Source organism: Notamacropus eugenii, chromosome 2 (assembly GCF_028372415.1).
Source record: "Notamacropus eugenii isolate mMacEug1 chromosome 2, mMacEug1.pri_v2, whole genome shotgun sequence".
Classification (NCBI taxonomy): Eukaryota; Metazoa; Chordata; class Mammalia; order Diprotodontia; family Macropodidae; genus Notamacropus; species Notamacropus eugenii.
Window position 1 is genome coordinate 515296315 of NC_092873.1, and position 19219 is coordinate 515315533.

The following is a 19219-nucleotide window of genomic DNA, read 5'->3' on the forward strand; positions in this document are numbered from 1 at the left end:
TGCACGTGCACAGGAGTGCCACAAGAGCCAGTGACCAAAAAAACCACGAGGCTAAGGGAAATGAATCTAGAGATAGCACAGAAAAAAATGATCTTAGGATGGGTAAGAACTGAATGTTAGGATCTGGAGTAGGACCAGGTAGGAAACTGCATCCCAACATACCCCAATGCTTCCTTCATCAACTGAGCTGTGAGGGTCTCATTACAAAAAAGCTTCCAAAATAAAGTAACAAAGAAGGAGGGGAATAGGCATGACATGTGATTGTGCTAATAAATGAATGAGGCCTAAAAGAGAACAGAAGTTGCATCCACTCAAAGCTCTACCTAGAATGAGCTGCATAAGGAGAATGAAGATCATGGAAGCAAACAACCTATAAGTGGACAACCAGATTTCAGAATAGACTAAAATGCCAACCTAGAAAGCGAAGAAATAAAGAGGGAGAAGAGTACATGAACACTCTTTAGAAAAGAATGAATAATGAATGTTTCTTCAGGTAAGAGGATAAAGGGGGGGTGAGGGGAAAGGAAGATTTTGAACTACACTCTCATATGGGGTAGAAGAGAGAGTAAAAAGAAAAAAGGAGTTAAGACAATAATGTTAGCAATTTTAAGAAACCTAGGCTAGAATAGGGAAGGAGGGAAAGGAGAGAAAACCACAGGGAAATAACTAGGATCAAATTAATACACGCAATGTTATGAGCAGAGACCAAGTACTGATTTAAAGAGGACGTGAAACACAAAGGATTAAATGAAGGAAAACACAAGTCTAACAATCATAACTCTAAATGCAAAAGAATTCTCCTCTTCTATTAAAGGAAGAAAACAGGATGAGGCAGAAAGCCCAAGCCTAACAACTTGCTGTAGCCAAGAAACACATCCTATAAAAATGTAAAGGATGAAATGGGGGCTAAAACCAAATGTACCATAAGCCAAGCGATCCAGAAAGCAAGAGGTGCAACCATCATTTCAGACACAGCAGCGCAATAATGTCAAAATGGACAGACAGGGAAATTCCATTACAGGGAATGCACCAGAGGCAATGAAATAGTTTTACAAAGCACATGCACTGAATTGCAAAGTGCCTAAATTCATTTTTAAAAAGCTGATTACAAGAAGACACATACACCACTCAAAAAAGGGCTTCAGTTTTCTCATCTGCAAAGCATAACAGTGGCACCAGCCAGCCCATGGTGCTGCTATGAGGAAAAAACTCTGCAGATGTGAAACAGTTATTTATAGAAAGGTGAGCAACTGTGATTAAGTCCACCTCCCTGGCAGAGTCTTGACACAGCCAATGTTGCTTAGCAGTTTTATCTGACCACCTGCCAACATGTCTCTTCCTCTTCGTGGCTTTTTCTCAATCCTCATCCTTCCTGACCTCTCCCCGGCCTCTGACACTCCTGACAGTCAGCTAGACGGTTTTTCTTCAGGCTCTTCTCCCTTGCTTCTCTTCCTGTCTGTCTGATCCCTCCCTTCCTACTCAGCCAGGCCAGGTAGTCAGGGTGCCTAGGTCTAGGAGGCCTTTCTCCTTTCCCTGCGTACCAGAGGTTCTTAACTTAGTCATCTCTTAACTTTTTTAATAATAATAACTTTTTAAATATTTGAACGTAACAGTACCGTACATATTTCATTTTATACATCTGGAAACATTCTGAGAAGCGGTCCATGGGTTTCACCAGCGAGTCCACAATATCCAGAAGACTTAGTACTTTCACTCTAGCCTATCTCCCTTGGGGATCTCAGCAGTTCCAGGGCGCTCAATTGGCATGTCTGCGCTGATAACGGTTTCTTTCCTCTGCTCAGGTCATGAATCACAAAACAAAAGAAACACTCCCATGCGAGCACAGACTTCCTGATTACTCTGCAGGGCAGCACTGTCCTTCCAATTCCCCCAGGTCAGCTTCACCTCCCTTACCTCCCCATTCACCTCACATGTCTGTTTTTCCATCCTTCACAGCATCTCACATAAACTGGCTTCTTTCTCAAGTGAGGTCTCACCACCTCCTTACTGAATCAATTCCAGGGACTCCCTATTATCCTCAGGCCCAAACATAAGGACCTCTGCTGGTAAAGTTCTTCATAAACTAGACCCTTGCTACACATTCCAGTTCATACTTCATTCCCATCTACGCAATCTACAATCCAGCTATACTGATCTATCTCCTTGCAGTTCCTTTAGCACAGCCCAACACAGCTCCAGTCTATGACTTTGCTCTGGCTAAGCCCTACACCTGGAATGCCTTCCCAAATCACCACTGCCTCTTAGCTTCCCTGGTTTCCTCAAAGACTCAGCCTAGATCCCCCGTGTCCCAGAACACCTTTTTTCAGTTGCCTCAGCTGCAAGTCCTCTCTGTTCTTTATGGCCCTAGTTACCCACTTTGGAATTGGAACTCCTTAAGGACAAGGATTACTTCTGCCTTTATCTGTTTTCCAAGTATGTTAGACAATACCTGGCATACATCATATATTTAATAAATGTTTATTGATTGAGAGATTCACTATCTATGGGAAGGCTGCACTAATATAATACAAATGAGCATACCACCTAAATCCATTTACAGATTCAATGCTAAAACAAACTGCCAAGGGACTGGTTTATAGAAAAAGAAAAAAAGAAGATTTAATTAGAAAAACAAAAATTCTATAATTTTAAGGGGGATAATAAAAAAAGCATGAAGGGAATGAAAGGAACCTAACATTATCAGATATCAATAAAATAACACTTGTCAAAACTATCAATACTGGTTAAATTGAGAAGATCATTGGAACAAATTAGCCAAGCAAAACCTAATAGTAAATGACACAGCAACCTCGTGTTTGAAAAACTATGAACATAAACTGAGGGACAGACTCCATATGAAAAGAATTAGTAGGAAAATTAGAAGACAACTTGGCAAGAATTAGGTTTAGCCAAGCATTTGGTACTCTGTAACAATAACTCAAAAAACAGATATGAGCTAAATACATATTTTTTTTAAAAAATACATGAAAACAAAAGAAAATGTAACAGTTATCTAAGCTATATATCCAAACATGGTTAGGGGGAGTATTCTTAACTGAAAGATAAGGATGACCATGAAACAGAAAATTTCAAATACCAAAAATTCAATGTAGCTAGAGTAAGAAAGTGACACGAGAAGAATGCTGATAAAAGTCAAATGACTGAATGAATGAACAAAAAAGCAGCACTTGGTCTATACAAAACAGAGGGGACACAAACAGAAAAGTGACACAGTAACTGGTCTTAGAGTTCATAGTCTAATTTTCCCCCAAGAAGGTGAGACATTTGCTGAAACCTGAAGGGCGCCAGCAAGTAGGCAAAGGTCATGGGGGACAGTCAATAAAAATGCATGGAACAGGGAGATAGAGTGTGGAGTTTAAGGAGCATAACACTTTGCATACAGTTGACATTCAACAGGTATTTCCTAGCGAATTCCTTCTTAGGAGCCCAGTGATCCAAGGACCACTCAACCAAAGAGCAGGTGAAAACCCAGAATTCTCTTTTTTTCCCCACAGATCGGACCTAACTGGTGGGCAGCAGGTCCCCACAAAAGATTAAATCCAGAGGAGTATCTTCAGCTCACTGGGTCAATATTCTTCAGCACAGGCATGCAGACATAGGAAAGAATCATGGTCATGGCATCTTCTACCTAGAGCTAGAAAAGCCCTCAGATCAAACTACCTCATTTTATAGGTGAGAAAACTGAGGTTCAGAGAGGTTAAGGAATTTGATTACATAGGATAAGGCATAGACCAGTTATAATGCATAATGATGAAGGGGGGCGCACACCAGTAAGATCAGGAATCCACAGCAGCAGATACCCTGGGTAGGTGCCCAATTGCCCCAAACCACTCTCATCTTTCCCATTTACTGGGAACATAGTAGACATTAAATGAGTGCTTACTGGCTGCAGGCCTAATTCCCAATATTAATGTATAGCAGGCTGCCCACTTGGATATATGCTGGGGTCTGGGCAATGAACACTCTTCACTCATTGGGTTTTTCCTGAGTGGAAGGATGAGCCAAACTCCTTTGAATGATTATTCATCTCTTCCAGAAGTTTTGCAGTGTCCTGGGGTTTAATTCAATTAACACAATGACATTCACAAACAAGAACATGTGGCAGACATCACTGTCCACAGGGAATCCCAACTCAAGTTGGATTCTGCACTGCCTCCCCTCCATTGAAGTAGAGAATACTTTTGGCAAACATTAATCTCTCTGTTTTATGCATTATTTTATGGTAATTAACAGGTGATTAAATAGTGCTATTTCTGTTGGTACAGCTTCCAAGGAATCTTCAAGGCTCTTAACATGTACAGAAGACACACTGCTCTAAAAACTTAGTAAATAACTACATTATCTTATCGAAAGATTCAAAAAGTATAAGAACGGTGGTGGGGAGGGGAGGGGGGGCAAGGTGGAAAGGAATTATTCCAACTGAACAATCCAAACAAAAAAGATATGGATATGAAACCCTTTTCAAATTGTGCTAGAGAGAAGCACCAGCAATGATCTAGTGAAAACTGAGTCAACTGATCTCAATGATAATGAGAAACTCCACACTGATGTCCAAACAATTTTTCCAAAAATTTTAATAAAAAATGTGTAGAAGTCCATTCCATTTTGTACTAAATGTGTTCACAGCACAAGGCTTTTCTCTGTGCATCAAGATTCCTGGTTCTATTCTCAACTGCATCTAAGAAAACAAGCTGAACATGGTTCGCGCTCATCTCTTTCAAAAGCTCTACGAAGAATAAACTATTAGTCCATAAGAAACAAATTCAAAAGTCTAATTTATCTGATTGTGTTCTGACAAACATTTAACAATTTTATATTAAAAATGTTATGCACTAAATTTATGACACAAAAAGTAATCACTTTTTCATTTTTTAGTGATTGTATATATCATAAACTCTAAAATTTATTTCCTTTCATGCTGAATAGGGAAAAAGGGAAGATTAACTGAGAAAGCTAAGGTTCCAAGCCATGGATCCAAAAAAGGTTGAGAACCCCTGAACAGCTAAACAATACTCCTTCAAATACCAATTTTTTTCTTTCTTTAAGCCATTCTGGATGAAAAAAAAATTCTAAAATGTGTTAAATACAGCTAAAATTAGAAGGGAAACTTTACCTTTACCTTTTAAATCTTTGCAACAAGTTTCTTTGATAAAGACCTCATTTCCTAGATCTACAAAGAGTTGATTCAAATTTGCAAGAATGAAAGTAATTCTCAAAATGACAAATGTTTGCAGGATACGAATAGGCAGTTTTCAAAGAAAGAAACCTAAGCTATCAACAGCCTTATGGAAAAAATGCTTCCCCAAACTAATAATCAGAGAAATGCAACTCAAAGCAGCTCTGAGATTCCACCTCATACTCATAAGATTGACAAAAATGACAAAGACTGGAGAGGCTGTTTGAAAAAAAGGACACATTTGTGTACTATCAGTGTATAACTGCAAGCCAAGTAGGATTCTTTGCTCTTTTTATGGAATTTTCAGCCAATCAAGAGTCTTTGATTGGAAATAGTATATATTCTGTATTGCTTGGAGGGAGAGGAGAGAGTAGAGAGAAGCAGAGCTGAGAGAGAGAAGGCTGCGTGAGTGGTCTAGAGGAGCTTGCTTGTGGGGAGGCCTAACAGAAAGAATGTTTGTGCTGTCAGTGCTCCTTCTGTGGGTCTGTGTTGACTTCTCAGACACAAGTCCTGTCTTGATGGTGCTGGTAAAGTGTATAAATATCATCGTAGCCTTTTAAGCTTTGTTTTCCTAAAAACAGAAGCTGACAGCAGGAACCCCTGGGGCCTGCTGTCAGGCAGAAGCAGGAAGAATCCAGAGAGGAACAGTCTCCATGAGCTGAGACAAGGAACAGGAGCAGAGAGCTGCCTATGTGTGAACCTAGCCAAGGGGTGGGAGCACTCAGCCCAGGGAAGAGGAGCCCTGGTGTTTGGAAGTCAGTCCCAAATCAAGATGAGAGAGGACTTTAGTTGGACATCGTGTATAGATTAAGGACGTTGTTCTTACAGTCACCTAGGGGTGGTTAGTGTGGTGTTTTCTGCTACCCCTTAAGGATGAGGCATGCTAGGGAAGAGCCGAGCCTGGGACCCCTCGACTTTGGGGATGCAATGACATATGCTATGATATTTATATGTATTAGATGGTATGTTTTGCTTAAGGATGTCGCTATCAATGTTGTGCTTTACGTTACTGAACAATGTTTAGTTTATTGCTGACTAAACAGAGTTCACTATACTATGAGACTAGACTCTTAAAATTAGCCGGAGCAGCAATCTCCAGGTGTCTGGGTGGACTGATCATGGTGGAATGATGAACTGGTTCAGATGTTCAGAAAAGCATGTCAGAAATATACCCGAACAGTCATTAAATTGTGCATATCCTTTGATCCAACAATATCAACAGGCCTATGCCCCAAAGAAGTTAAAGAAAAATACAAAGTTCTTTTTGTAATGGCTGAGAATTGGAAACTTGGTGACACCGTGAACTAAGTGTTGGTTTCAGAGTCACAAAGACTTGAGTTCAAATCCAGTCTCAGACACTTCCTAACTGTGTAATCCTGGGCAAGTCACTGAACCTCTGTTTGTCTCAGCTTCCTCATCTGGAAAATGGTGATAACAGTAGCACCTACATCCCAATGAGACAATGATGACTGTAAAGTGCTTAGCACACTTGCCTGGCACATAGTAAGCACTACATAAATGTTAGCTACTGTTATCATTATTTCTATTATCATTGCAAAGGTTATCCACCAGTAAGGAAACAGCTTTGTGCCATAAGATGAAAGGAATGGCTTCAAGAAACCTGTGACGACTTGCGTGAAGTGATACAGAGTGCACCAGAAAATAATTTTCACAATAATAACAGACAAACAGTTTGAAAGGCTGAAGCCCTCTGATGAGTGCCATGGTTACACAGGCTTCCAGGGGACCATCTCTTGAAGGGGGGGCCTGTGTTTCCCATGATTTTACCTATTTGTGACAAGGGTTATGCTTTCTTATGCAGAATACCCTTTCCTGGTGAGGTTGCCACCTTGTGACTATTCATTAGTTTACTGAGCTATAATACACTGAGAGCTCTGCGTTTCACTTCTAAACAAGTTTTACCAAACTAATTTGGCCATGGGACATTTTGAATTTTCAGTGCACTAAAACATCCCATAAATGCTACTTGGGAGGTAGGGACTGGATAGGGAAAGGAGAAAGAAATATGAATACAAAATGTTCCTAGGTTAAAGAAGAAACTCTAGATTTCAGATTGAAAAGAATTTAACTTTACCTTTATTTCTTTAATTCCCCAAAAGTATTTTTGATAATTTCATATTTAATCCTCTTAGCATCACAACTATCTATTCTGTAAGCACAACACCTGGAGTTCATGGGACCACTTGAGAAACACTATTTCTTCACCTATGACTCCAAACCTTTGAGAAGGCTTCCTTCTGAATACCATCGCTCCTGCTTATGATAGCAAGTGTATTAAGAATCTCCTGAGAAAATATATCATGAAAATAAGTTATGAGGAATTTAGGAACTTTTCAATGACTGTGTACTTTCTTATCCAGGCAGCCTCTGCCTTGCAATGAGTCCACAGTGCCCACCCATGTTGGGAGCCTGCAGCAGCACCACTGAATGACCCCATGGTGCTTTCAGAGCTGCTGAAACTTTTTCATGTGTTTGGTGGGGCTTCTGGTGTCTTCTAACACCATCAGGCAGCAGTTGTCCATCAGGAATAATAATCCCTACTTCTCTAAACATACCCTTCTGAGGCTTTATTAGAATTATTCTTGAACTGTAAGCACATGCCCCATGCATTATCTGCCGCCTTCAGTCTACTTGTGGCATTTTATCTGCTGCGGGTCAGGCACACAGATAAGGAGGTTTACAAGTGCTTTTTTCCTAAGAGTAGAGAGCAGTCCAACTTTTAGAGTCTGGAAACTTGTTTCTTTTTAAAATATTTTGATAGCTATATTTCAGGATAACTAATATACCTTGTAATCTATTTTATTTTACGCACTTAAAGTACTATTGTGATCAGGGATCCATAGGTTTCACCAGAGTGGTGGCCAAAGCAGTCCAGGACACAAAAAAGGCGAAGGGCCTCACTCTGCTTGAGCATGGATATTGGGACTTTGTTCAGAAACCTGCTCTTTCCCCTCTTTATTTCCAGATTCTCAGCCCACTGAGCCAGGTAACTGAAGTATGACCAGTCAATGGGGGCGTCATTGTAGCACAGTCTTTGCACCTGGTAACTGCCCAGAGAAGGGCAAAGATGCTGATGTGTTAAACACAACTATATCAGAAGCCACTTATCCCTTCTCCGCACCTGATCTAACATATCAGACCCTGTTCTCTCAAGTTCAGGGCCTCCAAACCCCCAGGCATGGAAGCATCTCTCTCTCCTGACTCCCTGAATCTTGAGTTTTGTCCCAGACCCAGCAAAGCTCTCCCTTCTGGGCCTCCCCTTATCCAAATCCTAGTGATTTCTCCCATAAACGTACAATATTGGCTTCTTTAGAGGAAGGATTTTTCATTCTTGCCTTTGTATTCTAAATGGCTGGCCCAGTGTCTGGTACCTAGTAGGTCTTTAAGTGTTTGGTTGAGATCATTAGTATTATTAAGGCATAAAACTGCCACTTTTCCTCTCATAGGGTTCATACCTGGAAGATCCTTTAGACATCAAGCATAACCCTATCATTTTACAAAGGAGGAAACTGAGCTCTTGAGAAGAGATATGCTGGCAAACATTAAATCCAGGACTAATTCACTACACTACACATGAACATGCAAAGAAAACCTTTTCCTTCATTATGTAACTGAACTTCATTTTCCCTCTTTTCTCTAAGCAGCCAGCTACGTAAGACTCTGGGGAACAGCTACTTTCTAGATCAAGGAGAATCCTGAGTGTTAAAGAGACTTGCCCAGCATATCCAGTCTAATCCACCAAGCCTTCATTAAACACCACCTCAAGTGGATGCTGGGGAAACAGAGAGAAAACTGAAAACAGCCCCTGCTGTTCACAAGGCATTCACTCTCTACACCTCAGCTGAGAACACATTTCCCCTCCAGTCTTCGTCCCAGAGCCTCCTCAACCCCAACCTTAACCCCTCAGGCCCTCAAGATCAAACCTAATACCCTGCCAGTCCTGCTCAGCATGCAAACTGAGCCCTGAACCTCTCTGTTCCAGCCCCATGACTGAGGCTCTGCCTCCAGGTTTAATCTAGACTCTGGACAGCCCTCTGAGACTTGACACAATGCATGCATCTGCTCACACAGTGTCTCTCCCATTCAAAGGGCCCAGAACCCCCTTTCATCCTCACACTGCTAAGGTTTAATAATGCTTACTGCTTAAAAGCTTGCCTAAGCAATACTAAAGTCATTTTTCTAACAAATTTTGCTATCTGTAAGCCTAGATCATTAAACATGTTCTTTCTTTTGTTCATATGAAATGCAGTTTCTCAAAATCTATTTTAAAGTGTCTAGATACATATGTCCCATAACAAGCTAGGAATAAATATACTTTGCAATAAGGTCTTTCCATGTTAACTTTCTAAGCTTTCCATGAAACATTATAGGATCAAATGGGGTAACAGACGTAAAATATTTTGCAAATCTTAAAACCTATGTAAATGCTACCTACTATTATTGCTGTGAGTTATTAAATCCTCTTATGTTTTCAAGAGACCAAATTCTTAAACATCTCTGCTGAGGCTAAGAAAAGAAGAGGCTTAAGGTGCAGCAAGAAGGCTTGACCTCAGGAGCACCATTGTGACAGTGAAGAGGCATTACCACTCAGTGCAGCGGCAGGGAGATCACTGTGGGAATCACTGATGAGAAGTGAGTCTTATCAGGTTGCAGAGAGATGGGGCCCTAGTCCCTAATGCCTGAGAATGAGCAAAAGTTACAAAATAAGTAGCAAATAAAACACTCACTGTCTACTCATTTCATTTGCATCCATTTTCCCCTACAAGAATGTGTGTGTGCACACACATTATGAGAAAGCATCGCCCTCCACTAATGTCCTCTTGTGAGGCCTCACTGTGATACAGCAAAGTCCCTGCATCCTTCATGGCTGCACTGGTGGGCTTTAAGCTCTCCCAGGTCTTTTAGACAAGATGTCTGTGTCGAAGGGCCAGCCTAGCTGCCAAATTCTGACAGCAGCAGCAACTGCCCAAGCCCACAGAGGAAATGAGATTCAAACAGTGGAGGGAACACCGCACAGACAAACTCACTGCACCCTGTAATACATGAGTGTCAACAGTGTGCTGTTTCCTAGTCCACTGCAGTACCTGGGCAAATACAGAAGGCTCTGCCATGCCAGCAATGCAGAAGGGGGTGGGGCAGGGGATCCAAGGGATACACTAGCTGTCATTAAGTTTTAAAAGGTGTGTTGTATGGAAGAGGGTTAGACTTCAGAACTGTGCAAAAGTGGACAGATGGTCTTGGAAGATCATTGAGAATCTGAGATTGGGAGGTGGAGGTCCCAGAGTCCCATCCCCTCTGGGACACCGAGGGAGTAACTGACCTGCCCAAGACACCATAGGGAACAACGGTCTGAGGTCTCCCAGTTATGGTGGCAAGAGGATTCTTGTTTTCCATACTGACTGAACTGCTGGTCCCTTTCACCTCTTAAATTCTTCAATTCTGGGATTCTCATTCCATAACATCTCAAATAATAAAAAAGTTTCCACATTTTTAGATGACTACCCATTCTTCCCCTGACAAGAAACCCATTACCTTAAAGCAGATCATTTAATTTCTAGATAGCTCTCAATGTCAGGAAATCCTTCATTACACAGAAGTGGCTCCTGGTCCAGTGGACAGAGCACCAGGCATAGAGTCAGGATGACCTGAGCAAGTCTCGCTCCACTGCTTCTTGCCTCAGTTTCCTCAAATGTAAAAGGAGACACTAAACAACTAATAGTACCTACCTCCCAGGGTTGTTCTGAGGATCGAATGTAAAGAGCTTAGCACAGGGCCCAGCACTGAATGACGCTTAATAAATGTTCCCTGACCCCCAAAACACATTGCGCTGAAGTCTGCTTCTAACTTTACATAGATATCAAGCTTTTACCAACTAATGAATTGTAACTGGGGGCAAATAAAAAAGAAACAGAAAATGAAACCCAGACTTGCAAGACTGTATAACCTGGGGAGAAATATAAAATGTATACAAATGAAAATCATTTCAAAGTAACATCCCACAACAGAAATTCTCATAATATCAAATGAATACCTTTAAGTAACAAGTTGACAGAATATGTGTAAAGTTAAAGAAATAAGCCTGTGAGGCTATCCAACAATTAAGGAACAGCGGAATAAGTTGTGGAATATGATTGGAATAGAACACTACTGTTCTATAAGAAATGGGGAATTAGATGATTTCAAAACAACATGTTGAAAGACTTGTATGAAATGATGCAAAGTAAGCAGAAACAGAACAATTTATACTAGAACACCAATATTAGAAAAACAATTTTAAGTATTTTTGTAAACTAACAAAGAACAAAATGAGCAAAATCAGATCAATTTATATAACACTATAAAAAAAACCCAACAAACCTACTTTGAAAGCTGTAAGAGTCATGGTCAATACAGTGAGTGCCCACTGATAATTCCAGGGAGCTAAGCATGTACCACAAGCCACCCATGACCTAGAGATGATTGCTTCAGACTGTGGAATGAGACATCTCTATTTCCATGTACAACCACTGGAGGAATTTGTTCTGTTTGACTATATGTATTTGTTAAAAGAATTCCTTTTCGTTTTTTGTTCAATAGGCAGAGGGGTGGGGAAGAAAAGAAAAAATAGGTTTTTGTTAACCTTTTTTAAACAATGAGGTGGGAAGGGGGTACTATAGATGCGGAATGTCACATGAATTTTCAGGTAAGTCCACTCTATTATTAGTTTTGCTTAACTGTTTTACTTTGTCATAGAACTCCTGCAAAGTGGAAGTAAATTGTAAATATATGTAACATAAAAGTAAAACATCAATTTTTAAAAATAGCTTGTGACAAAGAATTTTAATAAAAATAGTAAGATACAACTCACATTACTGATAAAGACTTAAAGTGTGAATGACTACTGCTGTTACACATATCAGCACTACAAACACTACGAAATGCAGGAAAATTTGGTAAAAATTTATCTTGTCAATACCCTCATTACAGCATTTCCTTTCTGATATGTCTGATGCATCCATTAAAACCTTCATCTTAATCACTAAGATTAAGGAAACCAATCTAGACTGTCATGAATGTATTAAGATATGGAATACAATCAACTGCAAAGAATTAAAAATAAGTATCCCACAGAGTGAAATGGAGAAAGCAAACTGCCAGACAGAACAAGGAACTGTGCAGCCCTAGCATTCCAGACATGGCAAGCCCTACCCTGCTCGTTGGGATGAGCGCAGGTCTTCACTGGAAGAAAGACCAGATATGAGGATGTAGGACACAGAGCTTTGACGCTCTGCCAAAACAGATGCAAATATTCTAGCTGGCCTCAATGGAGTTAAGATTAACTTCTAGATATTGTTTAAAATAAAGCCTCAAAGCACACCAGACTGATTGACTCAAGTAGCTGCTTGGGTACTAGCACAAACAGAGGGGCATTTCATAGTGAGGAGGCACCAATCTCTTCAACAGAGTAAGAAGTAAAAGAACTTGCTCATGACCAGCCACATCTTGGCTGCTCTTTGGGCCCCCCAATGGATGATGTTCTCCCCATCCTCAACCCCCTCTTTCTGGTCTCTTTTCTGTGTCGTGTTTCCCCTTGAGAGCCAGAATTGCCTTTCTTTTTGCTTCAATTTCCATCAGTGCCTGGCACACAATAAGCACTTAATAAACAGGAGTTGACTTAGCTTTCCCTCAATCTCTCAACTTTGAAATGAAGAAGTTGGACCTGGTCATCTTCAAGATCCCTTTAGGCCAAATAAGAAAAAATTATACTGTCTGATTCTACTTAATCACTCTTTGGTTTAGTGGGTTAGATAGACGTCTTGTTGTGGGCACAATTACTTCAGATTTACATGTGAAGGTATATAGTTTAAGTGGTTCTGAATAAAATATCATGAATTTGTAGAAACACAAAGAACAGGTTCTACGCAGAGTGTACAGAACACCGAGTTCAAATTGTGCCTCAGACACTTTCTAGCTATAAGACCCTTAGGTAAATCCCTTAATCTATTTGCCTCAGTTTCCTTAACTGTAAAATGAGGAGAATGCTAGCATCTATGTCCCAGGGTTGCTGTGAGGATTCAATGACAGTTGTAGAAAGTGCTTAGCATAATGCCTAGCACACAGTAGGAGGTTAATAAATGCTTGCTCCCTTCTTCCAGTCATTTTAAGCATGTCCTTTGTCTCTTTTTTATATGGGGGTCCCTCAGGAAGTGGTGGGCTCCTTGTATTAGGAAAGAGCGTTAGATTTGGAATCAGAAGACACAAGGTCAACTTTCAGCTCCATCCCCTACCACCAGCAGTGAGCATGGGTATGCCTCTGGGTGTCAATTTCTTCACCTGTAAAACAGGACAGTAAACTCCCTATGTCACAGGGATGTAGGGAGAAGAATGTTCTATCAATGAGAACTGCTGATTACTGTATGAACAAGCCTATAAAGTGTACACCTGCAGCATCCAGCTCTTCTCCTGTGGAGCTATTCTAACTTTAGAGATTCATCACCTTAGACTGGAACTGAAACTACTCTCTCCCCAGCCTCCTCCTACCTCCAATCCACCCCAAACAGCCCTGTTAGATGACCTTCCTAAAACCCAGACGTCATGGTCACTTCCCTAATGTCTCACTGGCACTCACTGAAGAGTGAGCCACAGGTGAGCAGCAGTTTAAGGAATGATGCCCAGGGGTTCTAACATGTCCCTCTGTTCTCTGGCTCCCAGCTGTCCCCAGCTCCTACTTCCATGCAAGAATTGCTGCCTCTCTTAGCCCAGTCCTATTTCTCTACCCACAGGGAGCAAATACCAACACCCTGACACACAGCATTCCCAAGTATCAAGTCCAAACTCATCAGCTTGGCATTCAAGGCTGTAAGTGAGAAATTCATTTCATTTATTTACACACACACACGTTAATCTATCCTTTAGAACATGACTAATGTGAAAATGTTTAATATGAGTGTATATGTAGTCTATATCAGATTGCACACTGTTGGGGTGGGGAGAGGAGAGAAAGGGGGAGAAAATGTAAAACTCAAATGCTTATGGAAGTGATAAATTAATTTTTTAAAAAGACGTATATAAAATATGTATATACACATGTATAAAAAAAAGGAGACAGACATTAAGAAATACCCTTAGAGATGGGCATCAGATCATCAACGTGGCAGAAACAATGTGAGAGGACTATTAACTATCTTGTGAAAAGCAAAAACAAATAAATAAAGTTAATTTATCACAGAAACCATAACTGATTTTTTTAGGTTTTAAATATTTTATTTTTTCCCCAATTACATGTAAAAACAATTTTTGACATTTTTTTAAAAGTTCAGAGTCCAAATTCTATCCAGTCCCTCTCCCCTCCCTGAGATGCTAAACAATTTGATATAGGTTATTCTTCTACAATCATATAAATCAATTCTGTATTAGTCCATAACTGTTTTTTTAAGACTGAAGGGGAATTAACTTCTACTAAAGCCTTACGTGGATGCCCCATTATGGACTGGAGTGGACACTGGGATCTTAAACATATTCCAGTGAAAATTAACCTCAATGAAACATTTAAAAACACACAGAAAAGAGCAGAAGGAAGTTCAGCATGGGACAGGCAAGGAAGTGGAGCCTTATTTCCGAGTGTGTCAAACTGAATACACAATTTTTAAAAACCAACAAACTATGCAATTCAAGCGAGCAGATTCATATGCAGTCTCTTTCTTCTGTACATTAAAATGTGCATTCCGTTGAGGTTTAAGTTCACAATTTTAAAAAAACAAAAGAAAGAAAACGTCAAGAACAACAACCCCACCAGTGAAGGCGCAACGCATCAAAGGCTTCCCGGGCAGGACTCTCGGGACAAGGCATCCCTGCTCGGGGCCTGACCAGACCCGCTGAGTGCCTAGCTCAGCACCCCATCAGGCATCAGGGAGACAATGTTCTTAACCCCAGCAACTGATTAAACCATGAAAGGCTGGAGGAGCGCCGACACAAACGAAGTCACGGGTCCCTCAGTTACTGAGGGAAAAGGCATTTCTCATTCTAGCGAACTGCGCACTGACTGGGGCTGCAGATAATTCTTTAAAAAAAACTCTGGCTTTGAAATGCCAACTCTGAAGACACGAGGGGAGAGAATAATCGCTACTCAGGGGGACGCCTGTTCTGGTCTTCTTATTAAAGGTGCGGTGAACACCTCACCCATCAGAGCGCCCGGGCGCTGATCCACACAAGCTGTTCCTCTGCTTGCCAAAGAGCAGTTCCGTTAAGCGGAAACGTGCTGGAAGTGAAGGGGGCAGAGAAGAGGCAGCTCTGGAGCGCCGGGCGCTTGGCAAGCGTGATTTCATTGGGTCTTCGCAGCCGGGTCAGTACTGTTATGAACCACACTGTACGATGAAGGAAACCGCGGCACAAAGCGGTGAAGTGACTCGCCCAGGGTCCTACATCTAGGACGCGCACAAGACTGGATTTGAACTCGGGCCCAAGGCTCCACCTCCTGCGCCACAACGTTTTACAAAGGCTCCCAGGCAGCGCTGCCGTCCAGCAGGGCCCGGCCCGGCCCGGCCCCGGTACAAGTCGGCACAGACCCAGGCTGCGATCCAAGGCCGCGCCGCCCGGACAGGTCTGCCTCGGGGGTTCTACGCTGCCACCCTTCTCGCGGGCACCCCAGGCCAGAACCTCAGAGACCTCTCACCCAGAGCCCCGGGACTGCCTCTGCCCCGCTAGCCGCAGTCCCACTCCCAAAGCCCTGGCCGGTGTCCCCACCCTGACGGTCCCTCCCAGACCTAGGAAGGTCCAAGACCCCCTTCCCTGGCGGGGCACGGCAGGGCCATGGGGCGCAGGGCCGGACCAGAACCGTAAGGAGGTGATGGGCACAGCGGGCGGAGTGCCGGCCCCAAGAGCCGGTTCCGACCAGCCTCGGACACTTCCTGGCTGTGCAGGCCTGGGCAAGGGGCCGACCTTCTGCCTCGACTTCCTCCCCTGTAAAGTGGGTGGCGGGGCGCAGCGCTCCGCCCGCGGCGGGGCGCGGTGTGCCCAATGCCCGTCCCTGCTCCCCTTTCCACCGGCCCAGACCAGGCAGTCTCCCGGGCAGGGACTTCTCCAAGGTCGCGCAATGCCACCCGCGGCGACAGCGATTCCAAGAAAGGCTTTCCGCCTTGAACCCAAGGCTCCGGGCCGACACCCCGGGGCTGGGCGGACCCCTGCTGACCTCTGCGCCCGGCCCAGCTCGGGGTTCTCGGGGAGGGGCCGCCCAAGGTCACCGGCGGAGGCCCCGGCCGCGGCTCCCGCGGCTCCCCCCGGCTCGCCCTCCCGTCCGGTCCAGCCGCCGCGCCCGCGTCCATCTTGGAGCCCCCCGCCCCCTCCCCAGCGCACGTGCCCGGCCCGCCGCGCCGCCCCCCGCAGCGCCCCTCCCGGGGCCCCGGCCCTCACCTCCGTCTCCACCACCTCGTGGTAGGCCGGCGGGGGGTCGAAGCCACCGCCCCCGCCGCCTCCTCCGCCCGCGGGCCCGCTGCGGGCCGGGTCGTGGCCGTGGCCGTGGCCGTGGCCGTCGCCGCCGCCGTCGCCGCGCGGGCCGCCCCCGCCTGGCCCGGGCCCGAGCCCCCCGGGGCCGCCGCCTCCCGGGCCGGGCCCCCCGGGGCCGCCGCTGTCCATGGACTCGTAGGAGCCGTAGTCGAGGCCCGGGCGCTCGTGGGTGAGCAGCGCCACGGCCTCGTTGATGTCGTTCTTGGCCAGGTGCAGGGCCCTGCGGATGGCGCCGGGCTCCGAGAAGCCCATGCACAGCAGCGTCGTCATGTGCTGCTCCTCCTCCGTCTCCATGGCCGGGCCGGGCCGGGGCCGCTCAGGCCGCTCCTGCCGCCGCCGCCGCCTGCTCCCGGGGCCGCGCGCGCCCCCGCGCCCTGCGCGCGCCTGCCCGCCGCTGCCGCGCCCGCCGCCGCCGCCGCCGGCGCGGGGCCAGAGTGAGGCTGAGGCCGAGGCTGCTCAGGCCGCGGCTGCCGGCGCGCGCTCGCGGGGCTCGGGGGCTCGGGGCTCAGGCGCGGCGTAGCGCGGCCATGTTGCCCTCCGCCCTGCGCCGCTCCCGGAAGGCGCTCCTTCCGGGGAGGGGCGGGGGAGGGGACGAGCGAGCCGCCGCAGAGCGCCCCTCACGTGACCCTGGGGGCGGGGCCTCCGGGCTCCTCGCCCCGCCCCGCAGCGGCCTGGGGAATCGCCCGCCTGGGGGAGGAGCCTCGGATCTCCCCGGTCCCTCCCCTCCTCTGGCTGGAGCCTCCCGAGGCCGTCGGGGGAGCCCCCTTCCGACCGCACCCCCAAAGGCCCCGAGTTGTGGCCGAGATTCCCCCTGATCTAGGCCCCCATTCTGACGGAAAACGATTGAAATCGCGGAAGTGGTCTCAGCCTGACTTAACCCCCTAACTACCACCGGGTCAACTAGCCTTAGCCGGTGGGGCTGCCCTCAGGGAGCTTACGGTCTGCGGGAAGGACGCATGCGCACTGCGCTCCCAGCCAGCTGGGGCCGGCCTCCCGGAGCGAGGTCCCGGGGATCTCCTCCCAGGTCTTAACCTCTGGACTAGTAACACCACCAGCCACTTAGGCGAGTCGGTTCCTCTCTGATAAACGTGGCCCGACTCGCTTGAAATCCCCTCTTCTGATAACTGCCCCAAACAGCCCTGCCTGAGCTCCGGCTCACTCCGATCTCCCCCACTTATCTTGGCTAGCTTTCCCCCGCCCCCCGTTCCCCCCAGCGCCCCCCTGCGCACCCCTCACCTGCGCCCCCCCCGCGCCCCCCCTGCGCACCCCTCACCTGCGCGCCCCCCCTGCGCACCCCTCACCTGCGCGCCCCCCCCCCGCGCCTCCCCTGCGCACCCCTCACCTGCGCGCCCCCCCTGCGCACCCCTCACCTGCGCGCACCCCCCGCGCCCCCCCTGCTCACCCCTCACCTGCGCGCCCCCCCCGCGCCTCCCCTGCGCACCCCTCACCTGCGCGCCCCCCCCCCGCGCCCCCCCTGCGCGCCCTCACGCGCACACCCAGCCCCAGGCTTCCCTCCCAGGACCCTCCTCCAGGACCTCCACCTTCCGCGGGCGGACCCGAGCTCCTCCGGAGCCCCTCCGGTTCGGTCCTGGCCCGTGCCGGGCTCTCAGGAGAGGTCTCCCGCTGCGCTGTCCAACGCTGAGTGCGAGCGCCGACGCGGGGCTCCCCTCCTCTGTCCCGTACCCTCTCAGCTCTGCCACCCAAGCCCTCGCTGGTCACAGCGGTGACCATGGGGGCCACCCTCTTTACACCCACCCCGGGTCTTTCCATGACATCCAGGAAGCCCCTTTGCCTCCTGTCAAGGTGAAGGACCCTGGTGTTTCTATGGAGACCCCAGCTGTCATCCTCATGGCCAGCATGTATACAGCACTTCAGAGTCTCAAAGCCTACGTTGGGTATCCCTTCTGGTCCCCGCAACAGCCGGTAAAGCGAGCGCGTTATCACCGGCTCTGTTTGACAGGTGGGGAACGCGGGTGAGAGAGGTTAAGGGACTTGCCCCAGGTCCCGATGGCTGAGGCACCGGGGCAACCACGTCCTCCCGACCCCAAGTCCTGCGCTACCTCGCAGCCTCAAGTCATTGGTAAGTCGCTGCTATCTAAGCATCAAAGTCCATTTGCTCATTTACCAGCTGGGCTGTCAAATGACACAAGGCGGATGAAGATGATTGTTACCTACGTGGACTGTGCAGGGAAAGAACCAGGACAACATCAGGTCAAAAGCTCTAGATCAAAAGCAATCCTAGGACTTAGCTATGGGAAAGCAAACCCCCCGAATCACTCTTCTCTTTTCAGATATTCTTCAGCGAAGGGTGACTGCTGGAAAAGATTTGTCTGACTTTTTAAAGATCTCTCTGGATTAACGACATGGAGTTATATAACATTTATTACATTGCAATATATAGCGTCTATTTTCTGAGTTCTCAATGGAAAGATACTTAACTGAAAATACGTTTATGTTAAGTTTGTAGAACAAAGGGACAAGTGCTTCCTTAAACGAAAATGGATGCTGTCTATTTTGAGG

At 46.2% G+C, this 19219-nt stretch overlaps 1 protein-coding gene across 1 annotated transcript in view; it reads right to left on the reverse strand.

Moving 5' to 3' along the window:
* Positions 1–17048, reverse strand: part of USP24 (ubiquitin specific peptidase 24) — a 164773-nt gene extending 147725 nt beyond the window's left edge. The window contains exon 1 of the mRNA XM_072649592.1: positions 16607–17048. Within this exon, the coding sequence (XP_072505693.1) occupies positions 16607–16993 (387 nt within the window). The 5' untranslated portion in view covers positions 16994–17048. The remainder of the gene's footprint in view (positions 1–16606) is intronic.
* Between the last annotated feature and the right edge of the window lie 2171 nt (positions 17049–19219).